This window comes from Salmo salar, chromosome 01 (assembly GCF_965601325.2).
Source record: "Salmo salar chromosome 01, fSalSal1, whole genome shotgun sequence".
NCBI lineage: Eukaryota > Metazoa > Chordata > Actinopteri > Salmoniformes > Salmonidae > Salmo > Salmo salar.
The window spans coordinates 156,780,758-156,796,805 of NC_138291.1; the positions used below are offsets into that span (position 1 = coordinate 156,780,758).

Here is a 16,048-nt window from a genome sequence, read left to right on the forward strand (position 1 = left end):
GGCACATTTATAAGCCTACATTTGCACTCAGGCCAGGTAGCCTAGACCTAGTTCTATGCATAACTCAAATTTGACAGGAGCGTTCCAAACAGAAGACAATGAATAAATTGACTAATCGTAAACGGAATCAAATAACGTGTCCATTCCTACAGTGACAATGGTAAGACTATATTATTATTACTACTACTACATTGAATGCATTAACAGAAATGACCTTATCCAAACAAACATTTTAGATTAGAAATGGTAAATGTACTACAGGTGAACCATCCCCGCGGCCTACACAATGGATTAGACCACTCAGACAGGCGTCTCGTGTGCCATAACATTCATTTTGATATATTTGCCACAGCTCGACAAAAAAAGAAATATGGGTTGACCAACAGCCTATCGACTAGTCGACTAAATGGGGTCAGCCCTAATAATAACCATCATATCAAAGTAAACTTGGAGTCATGCGATGACATGTGTGGTCCTCCCACTACAACCCGGGAAACCATGCAGTTTATTAGGCTACAATAAGTTACGATGAACTTCACAGGGTGGTGAAAGTGCACTGCGATGAGCTTGATGCGCCTTATATCGAGGGTCTTATTCTGGTGACATGATGATCGATGCTTGGCTGCCATTTGACAAATAAAAATGATCTTGCTCTTATCCAAAACAATAATTTGGTCAAACATAAAAGTACATTATCCTCATGACTCCTGTAATGAAAGTGTCTGCCTGCCCCTGTACCCATTTCGTTGGGGCCTGTTGCTGTGTCAAGAGAACCACTCTCTCTTTCCCAGGGGGGTAAAAAAATGCTCTGGGAGAAAAAAAAGGGTTTTCTGATTGTATAACATTTAAAAATCATATTGTGGGCCATTCTGTTGCCACAGTTGAAAAAAAATGAGGTTATCAGCTTTCTATAGCTATACTTTTTATTTCGCAGCTCTCAAATTTTGAGCTCAATAGCAACTATTTTTACAACCAAAATATTTTATATGGCTTTGAGATAAGGAGCGCATGAAATGAGCACTGGCAATTGCGATTACCAAGGTAGGGCATTAAGTGATATGCAGTTCGCAAACGATTCATTATTTTTTAACTAACTCTTTGTACTGACTCGAGAGTCATGATTTGTTTTTTTCCTGAGTGACTAGTCATTTGTTTGACCTGCTAGTGCTGGCCGCAATGAGTCCTACAGCAGGATTAATACAAGCTCCTCCGGCTCAGCGGCTCCAGAGACATGCGCCGACCACCAACTATCTCTCATATGTGCGCAGGAAAATAGATAATGAGCAAAGAGAAGAAAAACCCATCTACCAATAGGTGCCCTTCTTTGCAAGGCATTGGAAAACCTCCCTTGTCTTTGTGGTTGAATCTGAATTAGGCTTGCCATAAACAAAGGGGTTGAATACTTACTGACTAAAGATATTTCAGCTTTTAATTTTTTATTAATTTGTAAACATTTCGAAAAACATAATTACATTACAGGGTATTGTGTGTAGGCCAGTGACAAAAACAAATTGAATCCATTTTAAAATTTAGGCTGTCACACAACAAAATGTCGACTCAAATGAATGAAAGTCGAAAGATTCCTTCTTTTGAGCCCAACTTCCCATCACTAATGACTACTAACAGTGAGTATCATATTTAGATTTAGCAATCTAGCTAATGTGTTTTGTGTTTCCAATATGAACTAGCCTTTGGTATTAGTGCACATTAAGACGTAGTCAAATTCATTCAATTGGAGAATTATTCTTTTTTTTTTTATTCTGGAGCCCTATTTTAAAATGTAAAATAAAACAGCCTAATTGTCAACCCATAATGAATGACAATCACTGGATTAGGTTGCACATTAGGAAGGCCCGGAAAATCGTAAAAAAAGACTCCAACCACCCAAGCCATAGACTATTCTCTCTGCTTCCACATGGCAAGCAGTACCGGTGCATCGAGTCTGGGACCAACAGGCTCTTGAACAGCTTCTATCCCCAAGCAATACGACTGATAAATAGCTAACAAAATGACCACGGAGACTGAGTTAACCTTGTATTTTTTTTAACCTTTTATTTAGCATTGTCTATGCACACTCACAGGGTCCCTAAACACACACATTCACTCCATCCTCTTCTCACTCACAAAATATGCACATATATTTATACTAACTCCACACACACGCACAACCACTCACATACAAGCTGCTGCTACTCTGTTTTTTATATCCTGTTGCCTAGTCACCTTACCCCTACACAGGGGCGCACTGAGGAGGGGGGACATTCTGAAATTGCATTTTTTCCCCCCCTCAGTTTTATAATTGGAATGTGATACAAAACGAGACAATGGTGTGCTTTAGAGCCATGTGGATGCCTCCGAGTGGTCAGGTAGGCTGTTTGGAGTGTATATCCGACCAGATAAAAAGTTATAATTGTAAAAAAAATAATGCCCCCCCCCCACTTCTAAAACCGAAGTTGCGCACCTGCCCCTACACATATACCTCCATCACTCCAGTATCCCTGCAAATTGTAAATATTACATTGGAACTGACCCCTGTATAGTATGCATACTTACTTAGTTCTGATTCAGAGGGGTTGGGTTAAATGCGAAAGACACATTTCAGATGAATGCATGCAGTTGTACAACTGACTAGGTATCCCACTTTCCCGTCATATTTTCCGTGTTTTTTTCTAGTATTACATAGTTATTGATTATCGCATTGTTGGGTTTCGAGATTTCAAGAAAGGCATTTCACTGTACTTATGCATGTGACATTAACTTGAATCACAACATGAAACAATGTATTTCTTGAATACGATCTCATTTTTTAATAAAGCACTGAATTACTTTGATAAGATATATATATATATATATGGATATAGTCCCGTGTGGCTCAGTTGGTAGAGCATGGTGTTTGCAACGCCAGGGTTGTGGGTTCGATTCCCACGGGGGACCAGTACGGGGGGGGAAAAAAAGAAAAAAGTATGATATGTATGCATTCACTACTGTAAGTCGCTCTGGATAAGAGCGTCTGCTAAATGACTAAAATGTAAATGTATACATTTATTATGTGACGGCGTGGTGTGACCAAATCATGGGCTGGTACAACTGACAAACTTAGTGGCACCAGGGGAAAGTGTTAGTCTGGAGCCCTGTGAGGGTCAGTCTGGGGGGAAAGTGGCATACAGTGTTTCCAGCCACAACCACACACAGTCACATATCCTGGATTCTGAGGTTGGAACCCCAGACAGAGTGGCTAGTCATGGAAAATACAGGTCTGGAGTAGCCCGATCAGACCGCACTTCACCCAAGCAAACTCATATAATCAATTCAACATGACTGAATTGAGAAATGGTTAAGTGAAACACACCCCAGCAAACATGACCCCATTGGCCCCATGTGGGTTTTCGGGCTAGTCGTTCCAATAAGTGTTATGTTGTGTGATGACCAATTGTTATTTACCTTGTACACTGCCAATGATGAAGTCTTTAAAAATACTTCAATACCTAAGTGCATGTGACATATGAGAAACATAAAAGGGAAATTTCACTGCTGCTCTATTTCACTATATATGCCCATTAATATGGTATTAACATGTCATAAAAATCAAAAATGTATTCACTACAAGGAAATCGAGGGTTTCTGCATTTCACCAGTAGATAACGGGCCATCTACATTTGCTGGTTTTAAACCAACCACCATATCCAGAATTCATAACAATTTCAGGATGTAGTACCATCCTGTTGGAGGTGGATCCAGTTGATGTGAATACTCCCATGGAGAAATAAAAATGTCTGTTTGTAGCCAACACTTTCAGACAACGGATTTTGAAACGGATCGGAAGTCTCAACTCATGGTGTTGCAAGGTCGAACGTTGAAAAGTGATGCTATTCCATCGATTCTCCCCTTCAGGTCAAAGAAGAAGGCATCCGATCAGCCAACATCAGCACAGCAGAAAAGAAGAAGTCGAGCTGACGTTTCCTAGCCAACTAGCTAGCGAACTACATTTGTTTATCTAAACCAACATTTCCCCAGCTTTCATAATACGCTGGCTATTCAAAAAACAAAAATACATTTTTTTTTTCTTCATTCCACACTAGGAAGAGCTGGGTAGAGCTGGCCGCATGGCCAAACGTCTTCCATTTTAGAATGGAGGCCACTGTGTTCTTGGGGACCTTTAATGCTGCAGACATTTTTTTTGGTACCCTTCCCCGAGCTGTGCCTTGACACAATCCTGTCTCGGAGCTCTACGGACAATTCCATCGACCTCAGTTTGAGGTCCTGAGCGCTCTTGGAGCAGGTTTTCATCATGGATCTCTCTGTACTTTGCTCTGTTCATCTTTACCCCGATCCTGACTAGTCCTCCAGTCCCTGCTGCTGAAAAACATCCCCATAGCATGATGCTGCCACCACCATGCTTCGCCGTGGGGATGTTGCCAGGTTTCCTCCAGACATCGCACTTGGCATTCAGGCCAAAGAGTTCAATCTTGGTTTCATCAGACCAGAGAATCTTGTTTCTCATGGTCTGAGTCTTTTAGGTGCCTTTTTGGCAAACTCCAAGCGGGCTGTAATGTGCCTTTTACTGAGGAGTGGCTTCCGTCTGGCCACTCTACCTACCATAAAGGCCTGATTGATGGAGTGCTGCAGAGATGGTTGTCCTTCTGGAAGGTTCTTCCATCTCCACAGAGGAACTCTGGAGCTCTGTCAGAGTGACAATCGTGTTCTTTGTCATCTCCCTGAACAAGACCCTTCTCCCTCGATTGCTCAGTTTGGCCGGGTGGCCAGTTCTAGGAAGAGTCTTGGTGGTTCCAAACGTCTTCCATTTAAGAATGATGGAGCCCAATGTGTTCTTGGGGACCTTCAATGCTGCAGGCATTTTTTGTTACCCTTCCCCAGGCCTATGCTTCGACACAATCCTGTCTCGGTGCTCTACGGACAATTCATTTGACCTCATGGCTTGGTTTTTACTCTGACATGCACTGTCAACATGTGAGCTTATACAGACAGGTGGTATACGGTCTGATGCTGGTCTTTCAGCATTCAGAGCTCGAACCACCCAGTTTATAATATGAGACACTTTGAAATCTCACAGACACACGTTAGCTAGCTAGCTACAACACACAGGTATAGTTACTCCAAGACTAATATGAGTCATAAATCCAGAGTCATTCCTTTACTCTTCATCATCAAAATATTTCCCTAGTTTCGCTCCTAATGAGGTGCACTGAAGCTAGCTAGGCTAGTTAGCTAGCTATAACTTCGACTACAGTACATTTTAGGTATAGGAAACAAAGCTAGCTAGCAAAACTTGGCTTGTAGTGGTACTAGCAAGCCCCGTTATGGCCGAATCGATCACAAAATTGTACTGAACAACACTGCCTCATGTAAAAAGAGAGCTTATATTGCTAGCTAGCTATCGACTGCAAAACAACTTACTTGTTTGTCATTTGCCCTCCTTATCCAGCCGCTGCTGCTTTCTGGTCTTGCAATTATTTTTCTCGCTGTCTCAACTCCTCTTCAATGCATTCCGGCTCAAATAAATAGGGCTGTACCTTCCTATGTAAAAAATATATATTTTTTGTCTAGCTCTTCTTGGAAAAAGGAATAATCAGAAGCAGCTATTGTAATTATTTAGTGCATGGTAAAATAGCTCCCATGAACCTGTAGAAACGAATACCGCCCCCATTTTCAAAAACGGTGGGACAGACTACTGCCCAAACATTATGATCAAGCTGACTGTCCTTGGGAAAGCAGTTATTATCTTAGCTAGAGATTGTTAGAACAGATAATGTGGTTTAACCAAATATTTTTGTATCCATTACTGGGAGTTACAGGTAGGTTTGGAGTTACAGGTTAGGTACTGTTTGGTGTAGCACAGAAAGCTTAATTTGGCGACACTATTTTTGTTCTCGATTCGGCCAAACATGTATCTTCTAAATGTATGTGTCCAGTTGCAGATGGTGCATTTGAATTTAGAGAATGCTCCACTATTAAAATACATCCATTTGAAATAAATAAATAAATAAATAAATAAATAAATAAATATATATATATATATATATATATATATATATATATATATATATATATATATATATATAAAAATTATTATTTTCAATGACAGCCTAGGAACAGTGGGTTAACTGCCTTGTTCAGGGGCAGAACATCAGATTTGTACCTTGTCAGCTCAGGGATTCGAACTTGCAACCTTTCGGTTGCTAGTCAAACTAGCTCTAACCACTAGGCTACGCTACCGCCCCATATTGGTAAGTTAAGGTTGGTCGAAAATGATCTGTCCTATACACCAAACAGTACCTAACCTGTAGCCCTTGATCGTGACGTTCAGTTCCATTACATTACACAAATGAGTCATTAGACAAAGGTGTCTTCTGTATGGGGGAGTTTGCGGTAGGATTTTGGAAGTATAAGGACCTTATCTTTCATATCAGCAAGAAATAATTATATATTAAAAAAAGTGAAATTGATACACACCTTTGTAAGGTTCCCACAACGCCATATTTCCATGTTACATCGCTTGTTTACAGTGGTGTAAAGTACTTAATAAAAATACTTGAAAGTACTTCTTAAGTCATTTTTTTGGGTATCTGTACTTTACTATTTATATTTGACAACTTTTACTTCACTACATTCCTAAAGAAAATAATGTACTTTTTACTCCATACATTTTCCCTGACACCCAAAAGTACTTGTTCTCTTGATAATCATTCAAAATGTAACATCTCTGGTCATCCCTACTGCTTCTGATCTGGCGGACTCACTAAACACGTTTCATTTGTAAATCATGTCTGAGTATTGAAGTGGCTATCCATAAAAATAAATGTAAATAGTGCCGTCTGGTTTGCTTAATATAAGTAATTTTTAACTATTTATACTTTTAATACTTAAATATATTTTAGCAATTACATTTATTTTTTAAAGTATATTTATAACCAAATACTTTTAGACTTTTACTCAAGTAGTATTTTACTGGGCGACTTTAACTTTTACTTCAGTCATTTTCTTTTAAAGTATTTTTTTACTTTGACCCCTTTTTCTCCCCAGTTTTGTGTTAACCAATTGGTAGTTACAGTCTTGTTCCATTGCTGTAACTGCCGTACGGACTAGGGAGAGTCGAAGGTCAAGAGCCATGACTCCTCCGAAACACAACACAACCACGCTGCTTCTTGACATACTGTTCGCTTAACCCGGAAGCCAGCCGCACCAATGTGCCAGAGGAAACACCGAAGTCAGCTTGCAGCCACCCCGCACGCCACAAGGAGTCGCTAGAGCGTGATGGGACAAGGACGTCCCGGCCAGCCAAACCCTCTCCTAACTCGGATGACGCTGGGCCAATTGTGCGCTGTCTCATGGGTCTAACGGTCACGGCCAGCTGTGACACAGCCAGGGATCGAACCCGGGGCTGTAGTGACTTCTCAAGCACTGCGATACAGTACCTTAGACCGCTGCGCCACTTGTATCTTTACTTTTACTCAAGTATGACAATTGGGTACTTTTTCCACCACTGCTTGTTTACGGAAAACATATGGAAGACAACATGGACTACCTGTGCTAATTAGCTATCTGCTTCGCCGTACACCTGTGTGTGTAAATGGAAGACAGACACCACAAACGTGTTGTCACTGAAAAATACTGTCGGCTGCAACTGTGTAAAAAAAAACGGTTAAAACAGCTGTACAGTAACTGTGCATTATGCATTTGTGAAATTATTTTGTGATATGAAAGTAGAGGGATTTATGGTTTTAGAACCATACCACAATGGAGAATCGATTCACGTTTAGATGGAGTATTTGGCTGTTTTGTCTTCCAGAGACAATTCACCCTCTAAACAGAACGTGTAATGTCCTTGGACAAAGGAGTAACACTGTGCTCTTTTTGAGCGACCTAACCTGTAACTCCCAGTAATGGATACCAAAAATATTTGGTTAAATCACATTATTTTGTGTAACAATCTGTAGGTAATATCATCTCTGAGAAATAAGTTATTTCAGATTGGGCTTGATTCAAGTAGGGAGAGTTTGTCCGTTTTGAATGTAATTCAGCTGAGTTTTATGTCAGGCAACTTGACATTATGTAGAATTCTAATTTATTGCAACAATGTACATTTTAAAACGTGTAACTTTCGAGGGATGCTGACTGACGAGTAAGTTTCCTGTGCGCGAATAGAAAAAAAACAGTGGGTAAGGAGCCCATATCCTTTAAATGAATTGTCTTGTATCCCTCTTCACATTTTACGCAAATATATTAAGCAGCAATCCAAGATGTAAATTGGAGGGAAAGTCAAGGAGCTTACCGGTAATCATCTCTCGCTTGCCTTCGTCCAGGTGAGTGGAAATTACATCCCCCATCGTTACAGCTCCGCTGGTTAACCGACAAACCCCAAGAGAAGGGGCAAGAAAGGCGCGTTGGCCAATGTCACGGACAGTATCTCAACCTAGGAGAGGAACAAATACACTAGTCTACCGCGTATGACTTCGCCTTTCCACGAAACGACGCCACCTACAATGTTTCAAAAGCAAGTTGGTCGCTTATCCGCCAGAAAATCTGGGTCGACAAAAAGTTGTGGAAGAGCGTGTCGTGTTGTACCTTTTCTGGATCGTGAGAAAACTCAAATGAAAAGTTAGAAAGTGGGCTATGTTAGTTCATTCTGACAAGACACACCCTCTCAAAATCATCACTCCATCGTGTTCAGCCTCATGGGTGTGGCTTTTAAAGGAATCTTCTGGGTATACAATTACCAGACTGTTGAGTGCGTGATTTACAGAAATGATATTTGGCCCAAATTTCAACTTCATTATTGAGGTGCGGAAATGTTGCTTTTAGCCTTTCCAAATAAATGTAGGCTAATAATAGTTTTCAACACTAATATAGCGTAGGCTACACTACAGCCATCTATGCAATGTGTGATGATGTTATTCTGTAAAGTTTTTGTCAAATGTTTGAATTCTGTTTTTGTAAGAAAGTCATCTTTGACAGGAAACAAAATGCCAAGTTTAGGGAGACGATGATGAGCTAGGGATGGGGATGAGACTTCTCAAACGAGGAGGTATACTGCCCCCGTGTGGATTATCAACATTGGCAAAAGTGAAAGGACCACCACGGACCATTTCCATCCAGTTTTGGCTGAAGGTTCTTGACCAATACTAATTTAAAAAAGATTAAACGTTACAGACTATTATAATGCGTCGGTGATTCGTATAGGCTACGTAACATAATTGCACTACAAATGTACTCGAAAAAGCAAAAGTAACTATGGGCCTATCAACAAAACACATAGATGCAATTTGGCAATTAAAATTACCTACACCAATTAAGAAAAAACGACAGAGATGAACTACATAAGGAATTAATTCGTATCTTAAAGATTAGGAACCATTAGGAAACGTATCAGTGACGATTTTAGTATGTCAATCTTGCTGGGGGAAACTTAAAGAAAAAACGTGACATGCATGCCAACAAAGCCACAACACAACACTAAAGAATACATAAATTCAGGCCTGGGCAATTATTTTCCATTGAGGGCCACATTAGAATATATTTTTGCCATCGCGGGCCAGAATCATATTACAGGATTATACATCATGTGTATGACTGTGTCGACAGATATATCTACTGTAAATCACGTCCAGATATGCTACTTATTTTACTTTTTCAACATGCACAGAAATAAACCACATCCATGTTCTCCTTTTGGTTGGTATTTTCATTATTAAACATGCAACGAACTACACGGAGGGAAAAGTACACTGTGCATTCAGCACCACGGACAGAACTATTGTTAACGGGTATGCACAGAAACACAAGAAAAAGAGAGAGCTCAACATTACATTTAAACTACTCAATCAGTGTGAGGAGTGAAGTCTCTGATGGGCATTGACTAGAGCAGTGAAGCCAGGTATAGTTTCTGACGTCGCTATGTGCAGGATTGCTATGAGGTGAGTCAGTAAGAGATGATCTGTGCCTTGACTTGTTATATTTCGTCACTGAAAATGTCTGTTCACATACATAGGTTGACCCAAACAGTAGAAACATCTTCTGAGCATGACTCCTAATCATTGGAAAGTTTTGTTCGAGAGATGCATAGAACCTCGTCAGTGACATTGTTTTGAAAAGTTCTCCAATCACTGCATCAGACTGAAGATCGTTAATCTCAAATTGCAGGTCAGTGGGAGCGTTATCCACATTGAAGGTGAAAGGAGAGGAAACCAACAGCATGTCATTTTCCAACACTTTGAAATCCTCAAAACGACAAGAAAACTCACCGTTGAAATCACGCAGCCGCGATGTATACTTCTCCCGCTGGTCATCTGATATGGAACAGACTAGTAGTGTCGGATGGTGGGTGAGATTGTTGGCTTCTACTTGGCGGGTCAGAATGAACAATTTTCCCTTGAAAGCTTTGACAAGGCTGTACATCTGATGAGCAAAAAGGCCCTTCCCCTGTAGTTTGGAGTTCAGTTCATTCATGAGGGCCATGATGTCCACGGTGAAGGCCAAATCAGCCAACCATCCTTTATATTGCAGTTGAAGGAAATCCACATTTTCCTTTCATTTGCAAAAACTCAGCAATCTCCAACTTCAGGTCCCACACCATTTTAATCATTTTCCCCAAACTCAGCCATCTCACGTTTGTGTGGTAGGGGAGATCTCCATGGCCCGACTCTGTCTCTTCCAACAGTGGCACAGTGAGACAAACTGCCTGTGCTTTAAAGATTTTGCTCTTATGCAGTTTACCACTTTAGTGACTGTATCCACAACATGGCTCATTTTCAGAACACAGTTTTACAGAGCACCTCCTGATGAATAAAGCAATGCAGGAAAATACTTGTTTGGTCTGGGTTCAGCTCAGCTACTTGATCTTGTATCATTTTCAAAAGGCCAACGTTTTTTCCTGTCAAGTTTGGGCACCCATCAGTGGTCACACTGGATAACTTTTCAAAACTCAGTCCCAGCTTTGCCACACTTATTAACCTCCTCCAATAAATCTTTCCCTGTGGTTGTGCTCTTCATTGACTGCACTGAAGCAAGCTCCTCTGTAATTTCAAAGTCTGGGGTTCTGGGGTTATGCCTCGTTAGAATATCAACAACTGCGCCGTGTCACGTGCATCACCGCTCTCATCCAGGGCCAAGGAGAAACAGGTGAAATCCTTTACCTTGTCTTTCAACTGTTGTTCCATATTCTCTGCGATGTCATCGACACGCTGTGTCACTGTTCGTCTTGACAGGGAAACATTTTCAAACAGCTGTTTCTTGTCGGGGCAAAGTATTGCTGCAGAGTCAATTAAACCTTATTTAATGAATTCGCCCTCAGCGAATGGCTTGCTATGTTTAGCAATTCCGTCATTTGCTGACTGCAGTTTTGTGAAAAGTCCTTGCTGCTTTTGCAACTCAGAAGACATATTCCTATATTTCTCTGCATTCTTCGTCTGGTAGTGTCGGGACAAGTTGTAGTCTTTCAAGACAACGATGCTCTCTTTGCACACTAAACCCACAGCTTTCCCTGATACCTCAATAGATACATATTTTGATGTCCACTCTTGCTGGAACACCCTACATTCATTGTCTACTTTCCTTTTCTTTGAAATATTTGAAAAACACATTTTGGCGCAATTTCTAGCTAACTATTATTCGTAACTGTGACGTGTGTCAGCCTGTTAGTCACTGTCTGTCCTCGTGCATTTGTTATTTATACGTGCCTTCAAAATAAATGTCCCACAAGCGGTGGGAGTTAAATCATTACACAAAGGCTGGCATTCATTGGGCTTTTAATTTGAATAACAAATACGTTTTTCAAAACTTTACTATTGTAAATTCTTGATGTGATATAAGCATGACTGGCAGCGAAACAGTACATTTAGCCTAATTTACTGCCTTTAAAAAAACTCGCAGATATGGCTGACTTGCTTAAATGTTTGTTCAGCACATTCGAAACGTACAGCGACAGAATTCAGAACATGGGCTGTTCTTACAGTATTATCCTTTTACACCAAGTCAGAACCGTAGGATAAATATAGAGTGCATATAAGCAGACAATGAAAGCGCTTACAGTATTCAATGATTACATTTCTCTAAAACAGCCTATAGGCTACATGTGCACCACCAAGTCAGAACAGTAGGCTAAATTATGAGGGGAAAGGGACTAAATGATTAGGGTTAGGCACACAGGCTATAACAGCTTACTACACAACATACACATAGTATTAATTTCTTCGCTCAGTATACATATTTCCCTGGCATCATTATGCAGCAGAATACAATATATTTTTTGACTCACCTTGTTGTGCTGTGCTCACTTGAACAGGAAGGTGGTGCGGTGGTCCCGTTCAAAATGTATTTTCCCTGTCGGAGCTAGTTTTTTTTCAGAGTTTTCAGTTGTCTTAAACTCATTGAAGTCTGAGATTTCCCAGTTCCGAGTTTCTAGTTGTTTTGAACGCCGCCGAAGTCATGCTGCATTGATAGCATGACCAATGTATTCAACCTTTTCTGGCCCATGACATGTGAATGTTTATCCTTTTAAGCTTGGAAAATAGACCCTTAAACCCAGACTTGGACTACACACCCACTCCACTGAATAGCAGGCTAGTGATTGCTTTGCAATAAGGTTTTCTTATTACAGTTAGCCACTGATTCCTTCCAAACCACTCATTGTTGAATTTGCGATTTCCAACTTGTTGTGTAATGTTTATGGCCGATGAGCACCAATACGTTTTATCTATAATTTCTCTTCATATGACAAGGATTGAAAAGGATTTGCCAGTAGATTGTCGACGTGATTCATGATGATGGCTGCTTGTCTAGCTTGCTAGCTAAGATTTTTAAAGTATGATGATGACATGATCAGTCCAATCAAAGCTACAGTAGAATAACGTGATTTGATATCATTTTATCTGTGGCCAATGACCTTGAGCCTTCTCTGATGGGCACTTCTAATGTAACTATGGCAGCACCCAAGTGGCTTGACTTTTCGAGCTCTCCCCATAGATTTTGAGGTGACATTGTGTCCCCATGTGTGACAGAACGCTGAGCCAATCACTGCGCAACTAGAGAACATTACCAACCCCTACACTCTGTATTTTCTGCTGGCTGCCCCACCACCACAAAAAGCACTGAGCTAGGCTGAAACACCTGCATTTTGTTGCTGCCTTACTCAAGAAAGCAAAAAAGAGACCATGTTTGTATGTGACTGTATAAACTCAATAATGATTTCATTTTTACATTGTTTGCAAACTGATATGTTTGCAAACTTATTAATGTAAAAATAATATGCAAAAAAATGTGGCTCTGCCCCACCTGCCCTTAATGACGGGTCTCCACTAAAATATATAAATGACATTTTTATAAATGTAATTGGCTAATGTAGCCACTCATATGGGGGTGGAGAGATAAGCAGTGACGTCGCCATTCGAAGCTCTGCAGCGATGTGAGGTGTGCACATTCGGTCGAGCAGAGAAACGAGAGGAATACTGCGAGGGAGAAAGAGGGAGTCAAAGGGAGAGATTGAGAATACGGTCAAACACACAAGAGCATCATGGCACCCATAGGACTCAAGGCGGTGGTTGGTGAAAGTAAGAAAACCTTATTATATTTAGCCTGTTGACCATTTTATATAGATTGAACATCCATTGATACACATCGATGGGATGCACTGTGCGTTTTTCTCAGACAGAGTGGTGATGTGCATTAACCAGGGAGCTATAGCATTAGCCAGGTACCTATAGATGTGCAATTTCTCTGCTACAGCGATGCTGACGCGCATTACAATTTCGACGGAATAGGCTATAATCTGAACGCGCTGCGGCCAATTATCAACTATGAAAAATCGAACTCTGCATAAGAAGGGGCTTTGGTCGAGAAAGACACAGATACGCCCATACTACGAATCTAAAATTAAAATACAAATTGTGCAGCAGTAGGGTGACATTACACAACGTCTAAAACCATATGCTATTCCAGGCCAGTGATTTTTTTTATTTAGGCACAATGTTAACTGCACATTAGAACGTTGTAGGCCGATAACAATTACATAATGTCATGTCATTGATGATTAGATGGATCGTAAATGAATATTCTCCACCCAGGAGTGCTGCGTCTAGAGCGTTTATGGGATTCCCGTGTTTCAGAAATGCCTCACCCCTATGATGGATCACCAGTGCAATACGCTGCGTAGAACATCATCCTTCAGCATGAACGGTTCAAACAAGAAAATGAAGGTTAAACATCATGATATTCTTGGTCTGCAGTATTACAGTAATGGCGGAGGGTGAGCTGTCCTCTATATGGAGGACAGGAATGAAATAGACAGTAAAAACAGAAAAAAAAACGCATTCCGTATGTTAACACACCTTTCCGAATACGGATATTACGGTGTTTTCATCCGCGTATAATAGGAGGCGATGCGCCTTGACTCATAGGCCTACTTGCCCACGATCTACAAGCATAATTTGCGCAGTATACGTATCAGTTGAAGCCTAATGAAACAGCATCGGTGTATGGTTTCAAAATAAGCATCAATGGTTGTTTTCAGACAGTGCTGTCACTAGGCCTATTGCCCAATCCCCTGGAGGTTGAAGTCCATGGATGTTGTAGGCCATGGCCATGTAGGGGCTTTTGAGACATCTCGCTAACTGTTCAAACGAAATATTCTGTACACTCATAGAAAAAAAGGTTCTGGATAAAAACAAACATGGTTATATTGCTTGCTTCATATAGCATATTGCACTTCTAAAGGTTCTATATGGAACCCTTGTGTAGGAACCCTTGTGTAGGAACCCCAGGGGTTATTCTTGACTGAACCAAAATTGATTCATATTGAACCATTTGGTTCCATATAGAACTTTTACGGGTGCCATATACGAAGCAAGTTTAGAACACTTTTTTGTTAAATCCAGAACCCTTTTTTTAAGACAAATCACAAATCAGATGGCAACATTTGTGGACTAGTGGTGCTCAGGTCAGCCGTTTGTTCACCCGCCCGCAATTGTTAACCCATCCGCAACCGTCCGACTATATGTTCTAAAGTGAAAATCTGAGGGCCGCACACGACCCTAATCCGCTAATATTTAAAATGCGCAGTAGGCTAGTCAGAGAAGGCGTAACGCTTTTTTGCCTGATTTAGATATGTTTCTGCTTATAATTTCTTACATTTTGGTAGGCTATTTGTTAGTCAACTTGTCTATAATTAGATACATGCAGCTTTTATTTAGTCATTCGACTAAATAAACCTCTGCTCACCAGAATAATGTAATAAATCGATAGAATGGATGCTTCAATCTAGTTGACATCGGTCAAGTTTTCACTGCCACCTCTGCTACAATACCTAAAAACCTGGAAAGATTTTCTGTGCAAAATTGCCAAATGATATCAGTTTGATCGGTTGTAAAAGAAATAGAACGCTTTGAAAACGACCCAACATGTTTCTGATACGATTTCAGTTCGGCTTGGATGCATATTTTATTGGTTGAAATACTATTATCAGCTTTTATGATACTACTAAAGATAGGTTACCGTCTGGTGCTATCTAACGCATTCGCATTCTCTCAAGATGCTGAAATAAATAACTAATATTTATCCACTGCTGTTCCCAAGTCAAAATTGTGCCTACGTTTGGTGTATAATTATACTGCAATACATTATTAATTCTGCTGGAGTTAATATTAAGGCTATGTGAGAGATTATAGATCTACAGTCATTGTCCAAATGTAAATGTCCATTTAACCCATCTGAACAGTAGGCTACAGTTCCATTGACGTGTAATAGGCCTATTTGAAGTCCTTGTTTTGTGACTGTCGTATTTGTATATCGCCTCACAATCATCACTCAAAATATAACAGGTGTTGTGCCGAAAATCTCCCTCCTGCCAGAACCCCCCCCCCCCCCCTTCTAATTTCCTTAAATCTGTGGCTAGTGTCAAATACTTTCTGTGACACACACCAGAGTAAAATACTTTCTATAGAACAAACTTCACGTCAGGATAGGCAACATAAATTAATAATTAATGTATGTGTGCTATATTAAACATAGAGGAGGGAGTAAAATGTTGGCATCTTGCTGG

The 16,048-nt window shown here is 40.4% G+C and overlaps 2 protein-coding genes across 3 annotated transcripts in view; one reads left to right on the plus strand and one right to left on the minus strand.

Annotated features, from left to right (window-relative positions):
• Positions 1-8,654, minus strand: part of LOC106567292 (protein Niban 2) — a 47,118-nt gene extending 38,464 nt beyond the window's left edge. The window contains exon 1 of the mRNA XM_014136437.3: positions 8,291-8,654. Coding sequence (XP_013991912.1) covers positions 8,291-8,345 — 55 coding nt within the window. The 5' untranslated portion in view covers positions 8,346-8,654. The remainder of the gene's footprint in view (positions 1-8,290) is intronic.
• Positions 8,655-13,404: 4,750 nt separating this feature from the next.
• LOC106567272 (syntaxin-binding protein 1) overlaps positions 13,405-16,048 on the plus strand; it is a 40,071-nt gene continuing 37,427 nt past the window's right edge. For both annotated transcript variants that reach the window (XM_045691768.2, XM_045691766.2), the window contains exon 1: positions 13,405-13,562. In XM_045691768.2, the coding sequence (XP_045547724.1) occupies positions 13,526-13,562 (37 nt within the window). In that variant the 5' untranslated portion in view covers positions 13,405-13,525. The remainder of the gene's footprint in view (positions 13,563-16,048) is intronic.